The 24,564-nt window shown below is 45.1% G+C and overlaps 1 protein-coding gene across 1 annotated transcript in view; it reads left to right on the plus strand.

Moving 5' to 3' along the window:
- The window catches only part of XDH (xanthine dehydrogenase), a 411,630-nt gene that overhangs the window by 215,222 nt on the left and 171,844 nt on the right, over positions 1 to 24,564 (plus strand). Inside the window, exons 20-21 of the mRNA XM_069233805.1 lie at positions 2,700 to 2,819; positions 3,383 to 3,479. Of these exons, the coding sequence (XP_069089906.1) occupies positions 2,700 to 2,819; positions 3,383 to 3,479 (217 nt within the window). The remainder of the gene's footprint in view (positions 1 to 2,699; positions 2,820 to 3,382; positions 3,480 to 24,564) is intronic.

A 24,564-nucleotide genomic window follows, 5' to 3' on the forward strand; every position in this document is an offset into this window, starting at 1 on the left:
CGCGCTCCGCCGCCATGGGGATTCTGACACCCCCTACCGCCATCCTGTTCCTGGCGGGTCTCCCGCCAGGAACAGGATGGCGGTTAGGGGGTGCCGCGGGGCCCCTGGGGGCCCCTGCAGTGCCCATGCCAATGGCATGGGCACTGCAGGGGCCCCCGTAAGAGGGCCCCACAAAGTATTTCAGTGTCTGCTGTGCAGACACTGAAATACGCGACGGGTGCAACTGCACCCGTCGCACCTTCCCACTACGCCGGCTCAATTCTGAGCCGGCGTCCTCGTGGGAAGGTAGATTTGCCCTGGGCTGGCGGGTGGCCTTTTGGCGGCCGCCCGCCAGCCCAGGGCAAATCTCAAAATACCCTCAGCGGTCTTGCGACCGCGGAGCGGTATTTTGACGGGGGAACATTGGCGGGCGGCCTCCGCCGCCCGCCAATGTTAGAATCACCCCCTATTTGAGATAGTGGCTTATTTGTCAAAGGAGATCTTAAGTAGTGTTTTGTTTATCTGTGGAGAGTTCATAGTATATCAAGGCATCCAGCAATTTAATAAGTAAGTGGTATATTCTCACATGGCATCGCTTTGCCACTCATTTCCTCTTGCTTTGTGTAGTTTATTTGCACTTCTTGGTACCTCACAAAAAAAGGCACCATGACTCTAATCTTTCATTGAAAAGGATAGAAAGAACATATAGAGTTTTTGTTGACCTCCTAATTCATAAAGACAGATACAGCAGAATACATGCATATAAAAGCTTGACATCACTTATAGATATTGCCTCTATAATGTAGGGGGAAAGCCACTGGTGTGGTGAAATAAAGAAGTCTACTGTTTCCTTATTATGGTAATGCTACAGAGTGTGTCTGCAGTATCTCTGTAGGTACTGATATTGGCTAATATAACTTGAGGTGACATACATCTCTGTCTTGCGCCAGGGCAAATTTCAAGTAAGAAGGCATTTGCCCTTTGATTAGGATGCATGCTCTGGGACAGAGAAGCAGTAGTTGACCCGATTTTCATTAGACACTGAACAGGCATCTCAGCTTGATCTCAAGCAAGATAGCTGTCAGTGGAACAAAGGAACATATGATATTATATCTTAAGCTATCTGTATTTTACCATGTAATTTGTCCTTAGATGCAGAAGCTATGGGATGATGGTAGCGGTACTGGTGACCTTCATTACCAACTGCATGATTAAGTTACCTTGATCCCTCCTTAATGCACAGTGTAGCTGTCCTAATGTTGAAGCCTTGGATCTGAAGACAACATTCTTGCCAGTTCTGCTTTATGGAGGTCAAAAAAGCACTCTTTACCTCTAAGTACACACACTGATACGTACATGCATAAACACAAGCACACACTCTCTCTCTGTCTCTCATTCTGCATCTCTATCCTCAATATCCCTAGCATTGCTACTCTCTATGTAGCTGAAGTCAGAGTGTGGGCCATTGAGTAATAGAAGGTCAGAGTTGCACATTATAACAAACATTTGTAAAGCCAATAGCTGTTTTACATTTTGAAACCTGGGTAAATGATTAAAATTGCCTTCTGCAATGAACACAAATGATGACTTTTTATACATAGTGCACATATGAATGAGATTGGCATGTGTGATGATTCAGTATTCTTTTGACATGTAAAATGCTCCCTCATGCATTGCAATGCAAGCACTCAATGAGAGAAGGACTGATACACTAAATAACCAGAGGCAATGGAAAAAGAAAAGTACTCCTCTGGGCAGAACCACCTCCCACTCTGTGTATACTTTAAAGCAGTGGTTCCCAACCTTTTGACTTCTGTGGACCCCCATTTTCTCAATACTGGAGCCCGGGGACCCCCACTGAATCATTATTGGAACATGGGGACCCCAGAGGAGTCATTACTGATAGCTGGGACCTAATATTATTAAATGTTTTAAGCAGCCACGGACCCCCTGAGGAGGCTTTGCGGACCCCCAGGGGTCCCCGGCCCACAGGTTGGGAACCACTGCTTTAAAGAATTGATAACGAATGGTTTTGCAGACATCTGCGTTGTGAAGCCAGACTTGAACATGCTCTATGACTGGACATTTATTGTCATTGTTTCCTACGTTTCTTCATTCAAAAATGCAAGAATTGCTCTCTGAGGCATTCAGAAAAGGGACGGGGGTCAAAATGGAGACATGACAATGTGAGAGCAAGAAAGGCACAGGTGAGTATTGAGGAGACAAAGATTGGATATGCAAACAGAGGATTGGAAATGAGCAGAAACCTCTTTCCTGTTCCAGGTTCAGACAGCTGATTATTTTGGCTGTGTATTGTATTTGATGGTGGAAACTGAACAGGGACAGCCCCATGTCTTCGCTATGTCTACTCATTAGTAGGGTTGTGAAAGTTGCAGGTTTTCAGTTCTGCACACTTTGCTGAGATGTGTCACAAACATTGTACTCCTTGTGAGGTTAAAAACAAATACGGGAGCAATGACCTGCAAAAATGGATTTTCTGTACAAAAATCAACAAATGACATATCTGTTGTTGTTGGAGTCTAAAGGCATGATTGAAAAAAGATTATCAGAATTTCAAAACTCAATATGTATCTAAACTATAAGTATCATGAACTTTGCCCAAGTCTACTGGAGGCATAAATACCTTGATCATCCCTGCTCAGTACTCTAGGTGATCAATGCTTGCACTGCAGTCTAATCACAGCTATGATTTTCTGCAGGTAACTTGCATTGGGCATGTCATTGGTGGAGTTATTGCAGACACAAAAGCACATGCTCATAGAGCTGCTACATCGGTAAAGGTGACATATGAAGATCTCCCCCCAATCATTACTATTCAGGTAAGGATAACAATGTCAGAGAGACAGTTGTATATTTACTAGTAATCTGAGCACTGGAAAGTCAATTTATGTAAAACACAATTGTTGAAGCGTAACATATGGAATAGTACATGTTGATTGTGTGAATTTTTCTATCTTAGAAATGCTTACATGTTCTAAAGCAGTGAAATCCATTACACATCAATATCTCAGTGCGTTAACATTTCAAAGTCACTATGGCCCATATTAATACTTTTTTTGCGCTGCTTTTGTATAATTTTTTGACGCAAAAGCAGCACAAACGTACAAAATACAATTATATTTTGTACGTTTGTGCCGCTTTTGCGTAAAAAAAATGTGCAAAAGTGGTGCAAAAAAAGTATAAATATGGGCCTTTATATGTCCAGAAGATGGTGCGTGATTTATATTGAACACATTTTGTACCTTTTAAATAATGTTTTCCCTGCAATTAATTAAAACCTACCCTGATGCCTAATTTGTGTAATTCTTCAGGACTTTGAACTACTCTACTAAGTTGTTTCCTATTTGTCAATGGACCATTCATTTCTAATATTGATCCCCAGGAAGCAATAGAGAAGCAGTCCTTTTATGGGTCACCTAAGAAGATAGAGAATGGAAACATCCAGAAAGGATTTGAAGATTCAGACTATACACTGGAAGGTAAGTTTGAATTCCAAGTTTCACTCTCATAGCATGTGACTAATCGTGTCACTTGAAGAACAGTCAATAGTTGAATGTTGTCAATTAATATATACACATGATTCAGAAAAATAGTGTGACTGCCCAGCATTTAATGCTTTCTCTTTTAGCAATTAGCAAGTGCTTGATCTGCCCTTCAGGGTGTGATCTCACTGCTTTCAAAGACATGGTATTTTATTTAAATGGTCGCATATAAATTGCACTTTCACTCCTGCAGCCATCACCATGCAAATGGATGGTATATGCGCATGAGGTAGTGTACATAGTCATATATATGAGCACATATTTACTAAAAAGAAGCATAACTGAAGTGAAGTTACATTTTGGATTGGTTATGACACTTCTGGAATTCAATGGAAACCCACTAGTAGAGTTATCGTTACAAATTAAAACTGAAACTTAACTGAAATGCCTCAGTTATGCTTCACTCTGCAATACATAGCTTATGCATCAGCTGTGCAAACCATAAATCTCACACTAGATGCAATGCTAATGCAATGCTCTTGACCACAAGCAGTAGGGAGGCTGGTCACAGGGCCAGGCCATGCATGTAACCCGCTACAGGCAGCCTTGCTGGGCAAGCTCCTTTATTGAGTTTAGTGGGCAGCGGTGCTAGAACAATTTTCACAGGGGTGGTGCCCCATCAATGTTACATGAAATGAATTCATAGGGGTTGTGAAAAATCCATGTGTCTCACGCAAAGAACGAGAGTAGCAAATGAGTCACACCTCTTCAGCAGGAGAGTAGCAAGGGCGTGGTATGTAGCTGATGCTGCACTTTGGAACACACTGTCACACATATACTACTAACTATTGGTGTGGTAGCACACTTTCAGTTACAGACAGAATATTTTTCATTTCAATGGATGCAAAATTTGCACTGACATGCATTTTTATTTTGAAAACTATATAGCATACAAACGATAAATTTGTGGAAATCAGACTTCAGAAAATATTTACCATGTACATATCACCAGGTAAAGAGTCTTGATTTGCTTTAATACTATTAAAATATTTGTTTCCATCACACTTCAGAACTACAAAAAATTTGCTTCATTATTGCTTTCCTAACTGCTGATATATTTTTTAATATTCAACAGTTCACATACAGGTATTTTAATGTTGTTGTGTATTTGAAAAAACTGCCATCCTACAGCCTTTCCTTTCACATTCCCTGCAGCGCAAGAAGATTGTCATGCAGTTCACTTTACAAAATCCTCTTACTTTGCAGTCAGAGAATAGAAAGTAAACACCAAGCTTCATGTTAACAGAATAAGCAGCAGATTGTTAAAAGGCATCTCCTGACATTTTGCTGTTGTCTTTGAACGCACACCAAATGTCCCAAGATCAAAACAAAACTTAAAGACGTGTTTATTTCTCATTCACCATCTGAACCCCAGCCTTGTTATTTTGCAGCACCCTTTGTTTGTGGGTGGGTCTCAGAAGAGGTTTTTGTTGAATTTTGAAAGTTGTAGGACATAATTATCTACCTCTAATGTGAGCATGCCAGTGAAGTGTTAGGCCAGCTCCTTCCCACTGTGCACCCACACAATATCGCTCAGTGGGTTTCCATGGGTGATGCATCATCCTCATGTCCTGCGCCTGCATTTGACTGCTTCTGGGTCATGTGCACCAACACACTGAACAACTACAGTGGTAAAGTGTCTTAGATGACATTCTGTGTTTCCAGGTGCAGACACCACTGAGCCATTCAGCAACAGAGCAGAGACGTCTATACAAGAGACATTCTTCCAATAATAAAAGTGCTACCTCATTGTAGGAGTCATTCAGCTAAAAAACTCAAGCACTTATGATCACTTCCAAAATGAGAGCCATCTAATCCTTACAGATGTTGAGCTCACTGAGCTGCCCAAAAGCAGAGCCTAGAAGCCTGCATTATCCAAGCTTGGTGAAGTACTCTCTGCAGTCCCATTTGCCGCCTCTGAGGAGTGTGCAGTGCTCTCTGAGCCACAGAAGGCAGGAAGTGATAGGTGCCAATGTTTTCTTTCTGAACTGCTGCTTTTTTCATGGCATGACAAAGGTGCCTTTGATCCTAATACAAGCAAATGAAATGACCCCTGATGCCCACTTGTTGAGTAGCAAGAGACAGCTGTAATTGTGATTCAGTGAGCCTTTCACACACCTGAGCACTAGTGTCACTACACCTGCTGCACTGATAGCTGAGCACCTGGAAATTATCCTACAAAATCTCTACTTCACATTGGGCAGCCAATGCAAATTATCCTGTAGAGTGAACCATCTTTAAAAACTGGGAAAAAGAAATTATTCCAGAAATAATGTTGACTAAATGGAAGACTATGAGTGTTCTAGCAGTGCAGTTTTAAAGACAGTTTGGGCCAAATTTAAGAAAAGTGGCCCTGCACTTACTGCAGTGCCACTTTCCTTGCGCCCCTTAGCACCTCCCTACCACCACCATGGCGCTGGGAAGGGAGCAATAGTGTCGGATTTTTTTTTACACTGTTGATATACTTTTGATGTACTAATTTGGTGCTCCTCCTGCAGAGTAAATAGGGGCCCATAATAAATAAATAATGGAAGTCCCCTTTTAGTGCCTGCTCTGAGGAGGCATTAAAAGTGCAGAAAAAAATGGTACAAGGAAATCTCGTAAATTGCCTTGCGTCATTGTTAGGCCCCCCCAGCGGGGGAACTCCCCCCCCCCCACCATACATTGTGCCCAGGTGCAGGCATAATGTGGCACAAGAGTTTACAAAGTGGTGCAATGCATGCATTGCGCCACTTTGTAAATAAGGTGCTGGGAAAATGCCACTTTAGCGCCTCCTTAGCATAACAAAAATGTGCTATGGTGGCACTTAAATCTGCCCCTTTGAGTTTTCACTTTATTCTTGGCAGCTGCGTTCTCTGGTCTGGCTTGCTGTGACTAAAATATAAGTACAGCTATTATTGTGCTACATGCATGCTTGGTGCAAGTGTATTACTAATGCATCCGGGCTAGGTTTACACAGACATTTCATTTTAGAGTAAAACCTCTCCCATAAGTTATGTCCCAGGGCATACACATGGACAGAAGTAAACAGGAGAAGATGCCAGTGAGGGAAACAGCGCCAATCACTCCTCCTCCTTCCACAGCTGTGAGGACGACTGTGGCCCAATAAGGGTCTGTCTTAGATAGAATGATAGGAGCAGCAAAAATTCATAAGTCAAGAAGTATAAGGATTTACCACCTGGCTTCTCTATGACTCCCCTGTACAGGTGGCCTGTACACGCCGGACCCTCTCTGCATGAGGAGTTTGCTGAGTGATGACAGGCCTCTCAGAGATCAGGATACACCTGGGGTGGAGGGTTACCTGTCTGACCCCTGCTTTTTCCTGACGTTTGATAGGGCAGGGGGTGACTTTACATGATCGCCCTGGCATGGTCCTAGATTTAGATAGGCTGCGCAGCATCGAGCATGTACAGCACATCTATGGGACTGTAATGTGCGAGAGGGCTGATTTCCACAGCACCCTCACATATGCACACTCCACTGAACTCTGCAGATGCCCCTTTGCCAGTGTGGCTGACATGCACACTTTGCAGTATCAGCACACAGGTCTTGGAAAAATAAACAAATGAAGGAATTGACTTTTCGGTTTGTTAACCTTTTCTACTGCTCAAACGTGTTAAGAGAAACATTTACATGAGCTAGTAGGTCAGTGCCCTAGAGTCCCCATTTAGCAGCCGCCTCTGCTGTAGGGACAATATCTTGCATTCCTGTGACCTATGTATTTTTGTGGCAATTGCCAAATGTTCTTTAGAATCCTTGCTTTGCCTATCCAAGGTCGATGCCTCAAAAAAATTATTAATGTCTTTATCCTCCACTGAGCTTTATTTCATACAGTTTATGTTAGCCTTCAGGAATGTCATTTCTTTTCTTCAGAAACATTTGTAAAGAACTATTAAAGTGTACAGCTTTTTTATTCATTTGAGTCTCCACAGTCCTTTCTATGCAGATACTTTCTTTCTCCTTTTGCTGAAGAGCAGATGGAGGTCCTACAGTCGCCTCATCTGAGTCAGAAAATTCTCTGAAGTGAATTGACTCCGAGTAGCAACTGCACTGCTCTCTGGTAATAGTCGATATGGCTTCTTTTGCACAGACACTTTCTGATATGATTCAAGAATATATGAAGTTTCAGGAGATGAAAATGTCAGAAAGTTCTGAAAGTTGCTCTGAAGTTCCTGGACTTTGCCGGAAGGCCTTGCTGGGTGCACCAAGTCACAAACTTGGTTTTGAAACAGTGTGACTCAGCACATTTAAAAAAGCTTCTGTTCAGTAAAAATGCACCCCCAAGACACTGTCTGACCATATACCACTTCTAAACAAAATGGTATCCAAATAGATTTGAAGTTCGCTGACTTCAAGTTGGGACATGGACTAATCAATTATCGAGATAGCGAGGGTAGGTAGTCCTAGAACACTGCGCTGAATTCAAAAGGTACAAAAGGAGACCAAACATGGAGAGTTTCATAGTTTCCAAACTCGGTACAAAGACACCACAATACGATAGGGGATGCAACATGTGTCTAAATGTTTCATGGTTTGGAAACTCTGTGAAGCGTCTGTGAACTACCACAGTTTAGCCACCATAGGTCCACCAGTTTTATGGCCTGCAGACTTTTAATCTGTGTCATGCTGCAAAACTCCCAGAGACACTATGCTATGCTAGGTTACAGAGACAGCATCGGTCCTTCAACCACCCACGCTCATACAACCACCATTGGAACTTTGGAGCACATGGGGGTGGAAGGATGACCCCCCAAGGGGAGTAAAGCCAGGGCCAAACAACAACATGAAACACAAAGGGAAAAATAAGCAAAGAAACAAGCTGTTCATATCCCTGCAAATAAGAAGAAATTAGTAGTACAATCTAGGAAACATGTATTATCTTCTTTTTCTTCTACGGACCTGTACTGTTGCCTTACCTGGACAACCTTAGTCTGGGATCTGGGAGTGAGATCTGGCTCTAAGTCCTTTCAGGTTCAAAGGATCCGTTTGCCACCTATCAGAAATAAACAATTATTCTATAACTAAACTCCTAAAAAAAAACTAATGTCCCAAGACCGTTTGTTTTAACTTCCCATAAATTGTTTAAGAAACAACTTAAAATATTTCTGCTCTTGGATAACATCTAGGTCTCGGCATAAGTGTTTGGAGGGGTGTGATTTAGCTACCTGGGCGGTCCTTAATATCGCCAGGACAGTTCTATCCAGAAGTAGCTGTTTTGCGCTTTATAAATCTGCTGTTATATCATATCACATCATTATTCACGTGCCGAAGACACCATTGAGATGAAGGGCCTCTCTTTGCCGATTGAATTTCCTCCAGTTTACCTGAAAATCTGAAATTCGTTCTTTCAAACAAATCTGGAATTACATCAAAGGATCTTTTTTTCTGGTGTTGTCACGTCAACTTTCATTTTTTCCCATAGCATATCATTAAATTGTCTCATGCATTTGTATTGTTACTCTGGAATTTACAATTAATCCCTTTTCACGCAGGGATCCTTGGCACAACACACAGTATTACATAGTATTGCATTTTATATATCACATAGCAGCAATATTGCATCCCTGTGGGATTAGCAATACATGACTCGCAGTCTGTGCATCAACTTGGACAACTGTTATTGTACCAAGAATACTAGTAAAATACATGTGAACATTCACAGCCACATCTCAAGTTACTTCCACATTGGTACACTTATGTAGTCGAGTCCAATCGCTGAGCTGCTTTGCAGAACAAACATCCGCTCCCCTTTGGATCCCTAGTGCAAAGCATCAAGAATCTGAAGGGTCATTTATAGCCCCAGTTCCAAAATGGCCACTGAGAATTCCTCATTTTGTGAGAACTATAACGTCTCAGAAGGCTTCCGTTTTCTAAGCGTCTGTATCTCATATTTTTCAGTATTTCTTAAAGTGCCCTCTACTAGGCCATTTGATATACGCTCTTTTGCTCTTTTTAGGGTCGAGCGCGCAAAGCGCTCTGTCCCTGGTATAATCTCCTGGTGGGCTTTTAACCATGCCCATTTCACACCCATCAGTTTGGTTGGCTCGTGGGCTTGCCTTCTAAAATTACAATTCGCTTGATTTAATTAGTGAAAGGCATGCATAAGTCATGCCTTTTCCAGTGTTTAGCCCATCTTGAGCGCACCGGCCAACTACTGAAAACATACGAGGTTCCATGTTTTCGGTATGGTTTCTGGACTACTTTTTCTCTTTATTTCGTAGGCAACGCTATCTCGATGGGCAGTAGTCAAGCGGTTTGCATGACATCGACCCTGTTACATGGATATTTGTACTTTTGCCGGTTACATGGATAATTGCACTTTTGCTGGTTACGTGGATAATTGCACTTTTGCTTATATGTTTCTCTGTGAGCTAACTTCTGTTTCCTTTTGTGTGTCTGCTTTACCCTCATGGTGGACGTCGGCTCACTTATGTGAAACTGTTTTACTTTTCATTTTCAGTTTATTTGGCAAGAAAAGTCCGGTAAGGAGTTTGGAACACTAATATCTTTAACCCGAGCAAACGTGAGACCCATTGCATTGCAAATGCTGGTTATATATGGGCTCAACACTGTCACATTTACATACCTTGCCTAGTCACTTCTCATGCACTTATTCTTCCTTGTTCCTTATTTAAATGCACTTTCTCACTTTTGTGTGATCCCCAGTCCCCTTTCATATGATGTCCTTGCCCCCTTTGATCATTGATCCCTTTTATTATATACTCCTGTAAGGTTTATATACCCCCCCCTGTTTCCTTTTATATGCCCTCCATGGTCCCTTCGATATAGTCCTCCTATTTGTGACGTATGCAAGCTTCAGATCGCCATTGATACATAGTCCCTGGTTCTCTCATGTAGCCCCCTTCCTAGTGCTCTCTGGTCCTCCTACTGAGCCTTCTGGCATACTCCCCCTTATTATAACGAGCAATTCCCCATTCCCAGGTGCGTCCCAGGGTGGGATGGATGGTACCTTCATCTTCATGAGACGTGTTTACTTTGCTTCATACATCAGGTGCCTGAAATTTGGCAAACACTTTTTATTTTGTGTGCAATTTCTAAAAAAAATTAATACATTCAATTTTGGTGTGAAATAACTTTATACATATTCAGGAATTAAGCTATAATTGATCAACCTAGGATAATGCGCTGCATGCTTAACACTTATAGGATCCCTAAGGCGATGCTTATTGGCTATTCCAATGCTTGTTAGTATTTCTTAAAGTGTCTGTCCTGGAGACTGCTCATAGAGTGCACCTTCTGTATCTATAAGATGCTGATCCTGGCCTGGGCACAGCCCATGAAGCACGTCTTCCGTATTCGTGAGATGCCAGTCTTGGGACAGTTCTTGCTCTGAATCAGAGCCCGTTTATAATCTGTAGGTAAATAAGGAAGTTCTTGGAACATGATCTGGGGTTGATATAAAATAGTATTGTATTGACTATGGCATACATTAAACTTTAGAAAGGAACAGGAGGTGCCTAAATGTTTTTAATACTTTTTTTCAATGTTTTTCCCAACCATCTCCACCACACATTATTCCACAGTTACAGGAAACCTGAAGGATCATTAGCATATTGCTTTCTGCATGAATCACTGGTACCGTGATCATTGGATGTCGGTCTGTGACAGTCTACAAAATAAGAGCCGAGTTCTTGAACTCCAGAAACGGGGATATCGGGGGGAGGTCATTTGCGGGTCCCCCAACCTAGGCTGGGAGTTCAATGTGTTCTCTCTCTGCCCCTCTTGTGATCTTTTGATTCACTTTTCAGGATGCAGAGACCGTGCATAATATTTAGCCATGACAGCCGCAACAGAAATGCTTTCTTTTTAACCATCCAGGCAGACTTTTATGAGTGGGTGAACCAAGTATAGGTTCACAGACCCGAAATGGACGATGGGAGAAAAGGCTCTCATCCAATGAGCTTTCTTTATTTTAAATTTGAATCTGTAACCTGTCCTTGAACTCAGTTTAAGGGGCAGTTTACAAACTAATGGTCCAGATATTTCTATAATTTTACCTTCAAAACATCCCAACAACTTTTTTGAAAGCTAATTTCTAAAAACATTCTGAATGGAAATTCATTAAATCAAGCAAAGGCACTCTTCTACATGAATTCCAACTCATCCCAAAATTGAGGTAATTGTTAAGCGGCCTTTTCTGTAGCACAGCGCAAAGTTTAAAATAGAAAATGCTGTGTTTTTTAACCCCAGTTTATTGCCTTTGCGAACAGAGCTGCACAAAACTTGCCATGTTAGACATAATTTAAATTTACTTATTTATGTGTATTCATTAACTGATGGCAAATCAATGACCATTTAGAAGTAAATAAAGTCTTGCTCATTCGCCTGGCTCCAGTACATTAGTATCAATCTGTGCATGCAGTATGTATTCTAAGGTGTGTGGGATCAGATAAAGGCCATGCTAAGGTGGTAGTGAAGCAGTACTGTATCTATCAGTATTACAAAGTCCTACATGCTACCTTTCTGTTACCTCAGAGCACTAGAGGATGTCTCACTTTTAAAAAGTACAGTGTACTCTATGGTCTGTGCAGAGTACAGCATATCCTGTGGCATGTCTTGGTACAGTTTGCTCCACATTCTCTCCTCTGCACACCATGTCCTATGGGATGTCACCTGCATGCCGTCCTTCATTGCCTGTGGATAGATCAGTACGTCTCTTAGCATGTGACTTACCCAATCTGTTTCATGATTTGCATAGCATGTAGCACTGAACATGCTCTTCTGTCTGCTGTTGGCATTATTTCCTTGACATGCCAAGCCATCAGCCTGAAACCTAAAGGCTGGAACACATTGTCATGGAAATTGCTGGCCTTAATTCTAAACTGGCCGACTCAGGCTGGGGGATTGTTGTTGATTCATTTGATCTTTGCATGCTGGAGGAAACCTGGTGTGTAGAGCCAGTGCCTAGATCTGGCAATCAGGCCTTTTTTTCCCCAGCCATTTCACAGGGCAAAACTGCAGGTGGTTAACTACATGGACCAGGAATTCATTGGCTTGTTGAATCACTAGGCTTGAACTAAATTCCACATATAAGGCATTTGTTGATTTAAGATCATCTTTTGGCTCAATTCTGAGAGCTACGCGGTGGGAAGTTCTGAAGCAAATGGGTGTCCCTGCTAACATCTTGGCCCAGATTCTCAAAGGTTTAGCGTTGCTTTTTTTAATGCTAAACCGACACTAAACTTTGTGTTCGCATTCATAAACCAACGCAAATTAGTATTTGCGTTAGGTTTTGTGGCAAAGTAATGCAGAGCAGCGCAAAACACTGCTTTGTGTTACTTTGCGTCAAGGGGACATTACATGGGTGGTACATGGACGTACCCGTGCTACCACACATGCTTTTTGATCCTAAACCCTATTCTGAAAGATCAGAAGAAAGGATTTAGTGCCAAAAGTTAACACCTTTTAAAAGCAGGCGCAATACTGAGAAATGTTTTCATTTCTCCCTGCTTTTCTGACTTTGCATGTGTGCTGGACTGTGGAGCACACAGACAAAGTGGGAAAAGCATTTGCAATTGTCTAGGCATATTATTTTGTCCTGTACAAAACCTATGCTAGACTCACGCACACACCCTAGCACTATGGCACTAAGGTGTGTGCATGATGCACAGCCGCTGAAATCAGCACCAGCGCTGGAGAGAGTGGAGCAGAGTGTCATTTCTATGTGAATATGGCGCTCTCCTGCTCTCTCCTTGTCACGCAGCACAGCTTTTTTGGATGCTGTGTGGGCTGTTCGACACCTTCCAGAATCTGGGCCTTTGTCTGTTTTAGTTAGGTTGCATGCTTCCAATATTGCCTGTGTTAGATGTGAGAACAGTGGAGAGCTCATAGACCCCTTTAAGATTATGACTGGTGTCCGCCAGGGGTGCATGCTGGCGTCAACAATATTCACTCTTTACATTAACGATCCAGTAAAGGAGCTTGATTTCCCAATTATGTACTTAAACTGGGTCTTATAAAATCTCAATGCTGCTTTTCGCAGACAACACACTTTTAATCTCTAAAACTCTGTGTCGCCTGCAGGCGATAGTTTTTCGCTTTTTAAGTTTCCGCAATGCGCGGGGCCTCTAACGCAACATTAAAAAAACAAAATCCATGGTATTCAATCCTTATAAAACAGAGAGGATGAATATTTTGGTGCAAAGCGTGCCCTTTGAACAAGTTCAGGAGTTTGTGTATCTTGGGTTCTGTTTAACACACAAGATGAGTTGGACTATGCACATTGGCAAGTGCTCGCTTAAACTTCTGCAAGAATCAGGTGCAGTGGTTAAAAAGCACAAAAAAGTCCAGGCTTCTCCCCTTGCGCCATCAGTGGAGATCTATAGCTTAAAAGTGAAAACCTCAGTTATGTAAGGTGCAGAGTTCCGGGGTTCTACCTTGATGACCCCATCAAAGTAGAAAACAGGTTTGTTAAACATCTCTTCATTCTCCTGCAGAGTGCTCCTGGCCTTCCCCCACTTATGGTATTTACCTGATTAACCTTAGTGTGATGCTCAGACCCATCATGTATTGGCATAGGCTGTGGTCCACAGATGAGCTGGATTCATTTAGAGTCACGATAAAGGTGCTCCTAAGGACCTCGGGCTGCAAGTGGATCCCTTGGGCTGCATATATCAAATCCACACTTATGAGATTGGTTTGTCCTTTCTTTGGGACACTCCATATCTAGCGAAATCAATTTCTCTCACCTTGGTTAAAGAATGCTTAAAGGAGCACCTTTGGTTGCGAGAACTGAAGGGTGGAAAGGCATGGAGCTTGACTGATGTGTTTTTAGGCACTATGATTATTCCTGCATATGAACTGTTGCTTATTGTTCCGGGATGTATCCCACTGCAACTTTATTTAAAATGGAGGTATGGGGTTTGGCTTGTGAACAGTTTTTGTGCCAAATGGGGTGAGGGATATTGCAGTAGCAGCAAGTGTCCTTTCTGCATTTAAGTTGATGAAACCTTACATCACTTTGCCTTTTTCTGCCCCCATTATGCTTGAGCTTGTAACAAATGGCTCATACCTGTACCCAAGCCCCTGGGATTTACTCAGTTCGTGCTTGTAGTACACATTTCACGCACTGATAGGAGAGAACTGATTGTTATTGTGGTGGCTACATTTTTAAACACTGCTTGGCTTCTCAGAAACCGTATCATCCGCAGCTGATGTGTTTGATAGTATTGCTTAACCCGCATGATCTTTTATTGCAGTTTTTTTTGCACTTGCACTTTATTTTTTTATTTTCCTGATCGTTGTCGCTATTCCATTGATCTCACAATGATCTTGTGATTTTTATGAATTGTGTGGAACTTCTCACTGTTAGTTTGTTTAATGTCTTAATAAATACGGTTTTAATGCCTAGTTTGCCCTATGATCTAGCAGCTTACCTTTTCCTGAAAGCGTTAGTAAACTTTGCATTTGAATCATGCTATAGCACTGTATTGAATTTTATTCTGCACATCTGTTTTATACTGTGTTTCATGGATCTATTTATCTGAAATAAACTTAAAATTAAAAATTACTATTCGCCTTAAAGTTGATGAGAACTGTACAAGTGCTTTGATCTCACTCGACCTATGGGTGGAGTTCAACATAGTTGATCACGCTATACTCTTCAGTCAGTGTCACTCTATACGCACCCATGTTTCTGTTTTAAACTGGTTTACATCTTTTTGCACAGCCACTGCTGGAAAATTACTTACTCCTCTCCTTGCAACACTCTTTGTGGGGTTCCATGGGGCTCATCATTACCATTGTTAGATTTCAAAGATGGAACCTTTTACAGATATGCAGACTATACTCAGATACTTTTCAAACAGAATTGGTATGCTCTAAGTGCATCTTGCCTCCAAAATGGCCTCCTAGAGTTCATCATTGGGGTCCAGACTTACTAAGCACTTTGCATGAGTAGAGTAATACAAGGCAGCATCATGTGCTACCCTGGGTCAGGTAGCCATTCCATGAGTGGAGTATGGGCATTCCGATGTATCCACCCATGTACTGTGATGTAAACTCTACTAAAGTAAACCTGCATTTGCACCAAAATGATGCAACTACCTGAGAGAGGCGTAATGAAGAAAAATATCTAATATACCCCTAAGAATTGTTTTTGGGCAGGAAGGTATCACTGCCTGCATAAAAACAATCCTGCCTGTAACGTTGCCTGAAGTGCACCAGCACTATGAGAGAGCAGGTGGGTGCCATATCTTAGTTGATATGGTGCATTCCTGCTCTCTCCCTTTTATGTAACACAGCACAGCAAGTTGCTTTGCTGCGTTGGGTGAAAGGTTAACAAATTCACCCCTGAATGTGCCTGCGCTCGCTCACGTTGAACATGGATAAGACTTAGGGGCATATTCGGTACCATGCGCTACTTTTCTTGTGTCGCCCCCAACACACCTAACAACACCATGGTTGCACCATATTTGCAACATGGTGCACCATGGTGGTAGTTAGGACAATAGTGTCAAAATTGTTGATGTTATTGTGGTGCTTTGCTGCACTAGTGTCAAACCTTTTGACACTACTGCAGCAAAGCAGAAGGCGGCCATTTGATTAAAATGGATGCATCATTTTAACACCCGCTCTGAGCAGGCATTAAAAATTATGGAAAAAATGGTGCAATGAAATGTTGTAATGTTTTTTGGGTCTCCCTGGGTCAGAACGCCCCCCCTTGCATACATTATGCCTGGCACAGGCATAATGTAGCCCAAGGGTTTACTAAGTGGCGCAATGCAAGCATTGCACCACTTTGTAAATACGGCATTGGAGAAAGGCCTAATGCCACCTTAATATAAAAAAAGAAATTACACTAGGGTGGTTCAAGGTATTGCTAGGGGCTTGTAAATGTGCCCCTTACAGTCCGATTTAGAGTTTGGGAGTGTTACTCCGTCACAAACGACAGATATCCCTTTTGCTGTATTACAAGTTCCATATGCTATAATGAAATTGTAGTATGCCGGACAGGATATCCATCATGTTTGTGACGGAGTAACCCTCTCTGCCAAACTCTAAATCAGGCCCTGAAATTCTTATCAACGGAGTGAGAAATGTCCCTTTTTGTGTGCTCACCCCCATTTTTTGCTGAATTTTATTTCTGGTTTTTAGATTATGTGCACTGGGACACTCCTGTCTAGCTCAGTGTGTGCGTTCTGACCCCGAAGGCATGTAAAAATGAGCTAATCCCTGATTGACATATCTAACTCAGATATTAGTGTATAATGTATTGGGTAGAAAATACACCTATGGTATGGAAAGTTAAATATAAACTGTGGACTGCAGCATTCACAATTGTGACAAAAGGAAACATAACTTGAGGCCTGCAATTGTAGCTTGACTTCTGCAGTTTAAACTTGAAACCCAACCTGTTAAAATAACTCTTTTGATAGGGGAAAATCTTCCTTTTAAATATTAATACGTCACCCCTAAGCACACCATCATGCCCAAAACATGGGGTGTAAGGTATATAAAAGTGGGACATGTAGAAACTTACTTTTACCATGTGCACTCAATAACCAACTCCAAAAGGAAAGGTTCTGGATGCCCTATGAGAAAGCTAGAGCACAGATTAAAATATGAATTCTGCAATCTCTGGTTGGAGACCAGCTGAAAATATAGTTCAACCACCATTTTAGATTAAAGTTAGATTCTTATTAAATAGTTAGGGAAAGTAGCTTTTAGAAAATGACCTTTTCCTTGTTTGAAGATCCTGATGACTAATCTGCATTAGCTTCCCAACAGCTACCCAGACAGTACTTGGACTTAATGAGGTGTGAAACTGCTTCCGGAGCAGGAACACTGGCCTGGCTGCCAGGAGATGTGTTTCTTCTCCTTGCAGGAAAACCAATTGGGGTGGACGCAGGAACTTCATTAACTTGGAGAAGGCAACCCTTATTCCCCAGCCAGGCTCTGGGGCGCTACCCCAGAATAGGTTTTGAGTGTCACCACAATATAAGACTGCTTGTTTACCTGGACAAGCTCTGCACATTGGAGGAAGGGTTCCCCCATTTTGGATTTTGGGAGTAAGGTGTTCTGTGGGATTGTTTACAATAGGGAAAACAGGAACAGTTGCAAAAAGTGGGTAGGGCTGCCCCTGGTTAGAGAGGAACTAGGAGTCACCCCTACCGACTAGCTAGTGCCAACCGTAAATGTGGCACCCCAAGGCACCCTCCTCAGAACCCTCTCAGGGCCTGTGGAAGAACAGAAGAAGAACTGAATGTTTTGTTTGAGACATGTGAGGAGGCAAAAAGGGCTCGACCTGCTCCCCTGCTCTCACATGTATGTAGGACAAAGAAGTGGACTCAAAGTGTCAGTTGGCTGATCTCCGATGTGACTACAGGGACACATCAAGCTGCAAAAGGCATTTACCCTGAAGTGCCCAGCTGATCAATGGCAATAAGGACCCGGACTGGACCCTGCTGGTGGCCTGTGATGGAGTGGGTCTTGACCCCCAAATGCTGCTTCTGAGATCCTGGTATCCTTGGTTATATCTAACTGAACTTCTCCTAACTATTCTGAAAAGTTGCAACTTCCAGACTTCAGAATAACAAAACCAAATGCCCAACCCAATCTGCCCAAGATGTGAATTCCCTGGGCTGAAGAAACAGATTTCCCCTGCTTGAAGCTTATCTGCAGCAGTGAATCTATTTAAATGGGCCCCCTGGGAGAGGTCATCCAGTATCTTGGAACTCACTGTTGGAAACAGACTGCATCTTAGTCATTTTACAGCATTCAGAGCTTCGAAAGAGAGACCGATTGTAGGAATCTTGACTGGGTGAGAGTGCCATAAGTATTCGACTGATGGGAAGCTTTCCCTGGGTGCAAAATATGAATGCTCCTGATCTCAGCTTTTCCTGCTGAAAAAGCTGGACCTCGGCAAATGGCTATCCGGTTTTTAGAGTACTTCCTTGGATGTAACATGCAACCTTGCCCAACTGGAGGATTGTGACTTTAATTTTAAAGACTAAGGCCCTCATTATGACATTGGCGGTAAGTCCAGCTTACCATCATGCCGACCGCAGCCAACATACCGGCGCGGCGGCGGATTACCACTACCCATATTATGACACACACATACCAATCTGTCACTATACAGACACACACACAAGTCCGCCAGCCCAAAGGTCAGTGATAAATTGGCGGTACCAAAACCCACACTGTTACGCCAACAGAACTACGTCCACTGCATTATGACCCACGAATCGCTGCGGCGGACATTCAACCACGGTAAACCATTGGCGGTACATACCACCACGCTCAAAATACACACACACATACAAAACTACACCACATTGGACAATTCAAACTACACACACCTGACACACATACACACACCACACCCACACCGCTATAAAACACACACCCACAATACCCACAACCCCTTACGACGAAAAAATATTGCCAACTGAGAGAGACAGACCAAGAGCAACCACAGAACCAGAGCCACAAAACACCATCACCCATACACCATCCATGCACCTTACAGCACACACCCCAACACATCACCCCACACACCCTCACACACACCACACACACTACACCCATGGCACCACAAAGACACCCCAGGTTCTCAGAGGAGGAGCTAAGGGTCATGGTGGAGGAAGTCATCCGAGTAGAGCCACAGCTATTCGGATCACAGGTGCAGCAGATATCCATTGCTAGGAAGATGAAGCTATGGCGGAGGATCGTGGACAGGGTCAATGCCGTGGGACAGCACCCACGATCCAGGGATGACATCAGGAAGAAGTGGAACGACCTACGGGGGAAGGTGCGTTCTGTGGCAGCAAGACACCAGACAGCAGTACAGAGGACTGGCGGTGGGCCCCCAGCTCCTCCCCCACAACTTACAACATGGGAGGAGGAAGTCTTGGCAATCATGCATCCTGAGGGCCTAGCAGGAGGACTGGACTCTGGTAAGTCAACTCTCTATTACTATCACCCCCCTACCTGCATGCCATCACCCCTGCCCTCACCCCCACCACCTCACATACACCCCACCATCACAACCCACTCATCCCAATGCCATGCCCTGCACGTAACACCAAAGCACGGACCCCCATCACAGACATGCATGGACACACATCACTAAAGCGTGCACACTTGAGACAATCACCTAGCCCACCAAGTCACTACTCACACAAGGCTAAGCTGCCAGGGCAATAACAACCATAGAGGGCAACACACCCATGCACAAGATGGCACACACAGAAACAATAACACTGCATTTACATCCCCACAGGTCCCCCATCCAATGCCACCGGAGAGGAGGTGCCAGCAACATCCAGCCCCCGCCCCAGAAGAGGCCCACAATGATGACAGCGACTCGGCTCACCTGGATCTGGATGATCAACCTGGCCCATCAGGACCCTCCGGACAGTCGGTTACCCAGGCACAGTCACACACCACCACAGAGCCTCCCCCCTCAGGAAACACCATCACAGCACCTGCCCAGCGGGCCCATACCACTGTCCCCAGGACACATCAATCTGCAGTGTGTCCACCACTACAGGGACCCCAGGCCACCCCACAAACACAGGACGATCAGGGACCTGGTGTCAGTGGCAGTGGGCACACGGTTCAGGGGACAGAGGCACAGGACAACAGGGAAGCTGGGAGGACTGCTGTGTGACAGGGGGAGGACAGGCCCAGGGAACCGACTCTCAAGGAGGCACTCACCAACATCCTGGGAGCATACCACCATTCCCAGGAGACGATGGGCCAGATACTGGACAAGTTGCAGGAGACCGAGCGGCTGCAGGAAGGACAGTACCTGGGGATCAGGGAGGACCTGAGGGACATCCACACCACCCTGGTCACCATTGCAGGGGTGCTGGCAGACATGGCCAACACCATGAGGGAGGCAGTGGCACACCAACGGGCCCCTGAAACTAGCCAAACCACTGAACAGCCTTGCACCTCCGCTCCGCTAGTGGACAGGAGGCCCGCCACAGGAACTACAGGCCACCAGCACCCCTCCCCCTGGAGAAGGAGAACCACCCCACAAACGGTCGCTGCAATCCAGGCAGAAGCCAGAGAACATTGCCAAGACCCCCGCCAGGAAATAAGACTCTCCTGAATGACACCCTTGTGTCCCACTCAGTCACCCTGTCCACCTTGAACTGCCATTACTCCACTTCCAATGCCTCCTTGGACAATGCACCTGTGATACAAATAGACTGGACTTTACCCTGGACCTTCCTCCACCAGCAACCCAGCCCATTGCAATACCCCCTCCACTTATTAGCGCCCAAATAAACACCCGTGGAACAAATACAAGCATGGAGTCTGTCAATTGATTGAAATATGTCTTCGGTTAACAAGCTGTAAACATTGCAATTCAACTGTACAGTTATGTATACATAGGTATGACCTGTAGTTGGCAGCAGTCAACACACCAGGATCCAGAGTGGGGCACAGATATCTGAAAATAGAGATGCCAAAGGGTACAGTGTGTGGCCATAGTAATGGGAAAATCAGCCTGCCATGTACAATGTCCAACACAAAACTGTCAATGGAAGGTGAAGTTACAGTGTCTTACCTGTGTGTCACTGGAAGTACTGTCGTATGATTGCTGTTCTGTTGTCCTCATCCTCAACCTCTGCCTCCTCTTCGTCACTGTCCACAGGGTCCACTGCTGCCACATGCCCATCTCCAGCCTCATCCTCCTTCAGAAAAGGCACCTGGCATCTCAAGGCAAGGTTATGCAACATACAGCATACCACGATCATCTGGCAGACCTTCTTGGGTGAGTAGCACAGGGAAATACCTGTTATATTAAGGCAACAAAACCTGGCCTTCAGGAGGCTGAATGTCCTCTTGATTACTCTTCTTGTTCGCCAATGATCCTCATTGTAACGTTCCTCTGCCCTTGTCCTGGGATTCTTCACTGGGGTCAGTAGCCATGAGAGGTTGGGGTAACCAGAGTCACCTGCAAATATCGATGGATACCTGTTAGCCAAACACTAACCCTTAAGGCCAACACCATACCCATACACGAACATATACTGGGTTGGAACCATGGGCTCACCTATTAGCCACAGCCGGTGCCTCTGGAGTTGAGCCATCACATATGGGATGCTGTTATTCCTCAGGATAAAGTCATCATGCACAGACCAAGGATATTTTGCATTGACATGGGAAATGTACTGGTCCGCCAGGCACACTATCTGCACATTCATTGAGTGAAAGCTCTTTAGATTTCTGAACACCTGTTCATTTCACCGGGGGCGGATAAATGCAATATGTGTACCATCAATAGCCCCAATAATGTTGGAGAAATGTCCCATTGCATAGAAGTCAGCTTTCACTGTGGCCAAATCCTCAACCTGGGGGAAAACAATGTAGCTGTGCATGTGTTTAATCAGGGCAGACAACACTCTGGTCAGCACTATTGAGAACATTGGCTGAGACATTCCTGCTGCCAAGCCCACTGTCACTTGGAAAGAACCAGTTGCCAAGAAATGGAGCACAGATAGGACTTGCACAATAGGGGGGATCCCAGTGGGGTGAAGGATAGCAGATATTAGGTCAGGCTCCAATTGGGCACACAGCTCTGTGATTGTGGCCCTGTCCAGTCTATAGGTGAGGATAATATGCCTGTCCTCCATTGTTGCCAAGTCCACCAGGGTTCTTTACACAGTCGGATGTCTCCATCTCCTATTCATCTGCAGCGGTTGTAATCTAGGGGGCAAAAGAGTGAGCAGCTGGTCAGCATTTCCAAACTGTACACTGCATTGCATGTTGTGACAGAAACAGTATGTTTTTGGATAAGCCCAAATGGTGCCTATGTGTACTGTGACGCAGTTAGGTGCCATGGCCTGCCCCCCCCCTGAAATGGCACCCACCTGTCCTGTGTGAATGGACATGTGGAAATGAGGTAATACCGCTGACGTTGTGCGCCGTTGCGGGAGGCGGTCGAGTACCGCCGTGCAACTCCTCATTGGTTGTTATTGGGCTCTATGGGTTACAGTGGCCAATGGTGAAGTACACCGGTGGCGGCGATATGCACTGCCGCAGACGTGACCGCCATTTTCTATCTGTTCTCTCACTTGCTACCTGACATTCAACAGGAGAGAACCTACACTGCAAGTGCTGCTGTGACCTGTGTCTGGAACCAACCATGGCTCGAATCACTGGGGAAAGGGCCCCTGCCTTCACAGCTGCAGAGTTGGAGAGACTGGTGGATGGAGTCCTATCCCAGTACCGAATGCTGTATGGGCCTCCAGACCAACAGGTGAGTACACTGTGAGCACGATGCATGGGGCATGAATGAATGTAGTGCTGTGTGTGAGGGCCTCGTGTAAGGGGGTGGTTGGTGGAAGGGTCCTGGGCAGCATGCTGCATGTATGGTGGGCAATGTCTGTGCGTCAGGGGATGTGAGGGCTATGGTGGGCCATGAGCGTAAGAGGCCGGACTGTATGGTTGATACCTTTTTCTATATTTATTTGTCTGCAGGTCAGCGCCCATCAGAAAAACGGTATATAGCGTGCCATCGCAAAGGACGTGCGAACCCTGGGGGTCTACGGCAGGAGGAGCACCCACTGTCGCAAACGGTGGGAGGACCTGAGATGCTGGGCACGGAAGACGGCGGAGGCCCAGCTGGGGATGGCCTCCCAATGAGGAAGGGGTGCCCGTTGAACCCCTAACCCCCTGATGTTCCGCATACTGGCAGTGGCCTATCCAGAGCTGGATGGGCGGTTGAGGGCATCACAGCAGCCACAAGGGGGGTGAGTACAGTTTCCAAATCTACTACTTGTGCGTGGTGGGGTGGTCTACGGGTGGGGGATGTAGGACTGTGGGTGCCCCAAGGCCAGGCCGGACATTGCAGGGTAGGTCCCATGTTGGGCAGGGGCTGATGAACACCTCCTCCTACAAAGATAGTAGGCATCCACTACTGGGCAGGGGTCTGTGGGTGTCAGGTATGCTGTTATTGGCATTAGGTATTCCTGTCTTTGGGCTGGTGACTAGCATTGTGACTGGTAGTGCATTACATAGGGCGTAGGCCTGTTCCCTGTGTGAGGGTGCTGTGTACGCCAACGGTGGTGTTGGGGCAGCCATTGACCAAGTGTATCCTTTGTCTCTTCCCCCTCCCTTTTTGTTTTGTCACCCTGTCCTCATGTGCATTATCATCATCTGGCGGAGGAGCAGAGGCACCGGCGACGGAGGGAGCTGCATCCCACATGGCCCATGAGGTCAAACCCACTAACTTGAGGGCACCAGTGGGATGGAGGGCGAGGGGAGCACCACGGCAGAGACAGGAGGGGACAGTTCGGACAGTGATACCTCCTCCGATGGAAGCTCCCTGGTGGTGGTGGACACCTCTGTGGCCACCCCAACTACAGGTACAGCCGCCACCCCCCGTACCAGCACCACCCTCTCAGCAGACCCTCAGCAAGTTTCCCGTGCCTGCTCACCCAGGAGGGTGGGCATCTCCTTTGCCCAAGGCACCTCAGGCCCTGCCCCAGTCAGCCCTGCTGCCCTGAGTGAGGAGGCTATTGACCTCCCGCGATCCATCTCTGTTGGGCAGTCAACCATAGTGAATGCCATCCAAACAAATGCATTCCTGGAGGGCAATCACTATGGCATGGTGGCCCAACAGAGATAAATCCAGGGCTCTGGCCTCCTCCCTGATGGCAGCCATTGTCCCTGTTTCTAGCCTCCCCCCTCCAACTACCTCTGACCAATCCCATTCCCCTCAACGCCAACCTATCCCAAGCACACATTCACACACAGGAGTGGCTCAGGCAAACACAAGCACCACACATCATCCCACAGGCACTCACACAAACATCATCAAGATGCAGACACACCATCATCCACTGCCTCCTCGTCCACCACCCTCCCAGTAGCATCTCCACTCACACCTGCATGCTCTACATCCTCATCCACTAAACCCATCACCATCACGCCTATCACCCCTCACTGGCAGTCACCACCCCCACATCCATGCACACGTCCCCTGTGTCCTTTCCCACTGTGTCTGTGCCCCCTCTCCCAAAGTACACAAACCTAAGCA

This window comes from Pleurodeles waltl, chromosome 5, assembly GCF_031143425.1.
Source record: "Pleurodeles waltl isolate 20211129_DDA chromosome 5, aPleWal1.hap1.20221129, whole genome shotgun sequence".
Taxonomy (NCBI): domain Eukaryota; kingdom Metazoa; phylum Chordata; class Amphibia; order Caudata; family Salamandridae; genus Pleurodeles; species Pleurodeles waltl.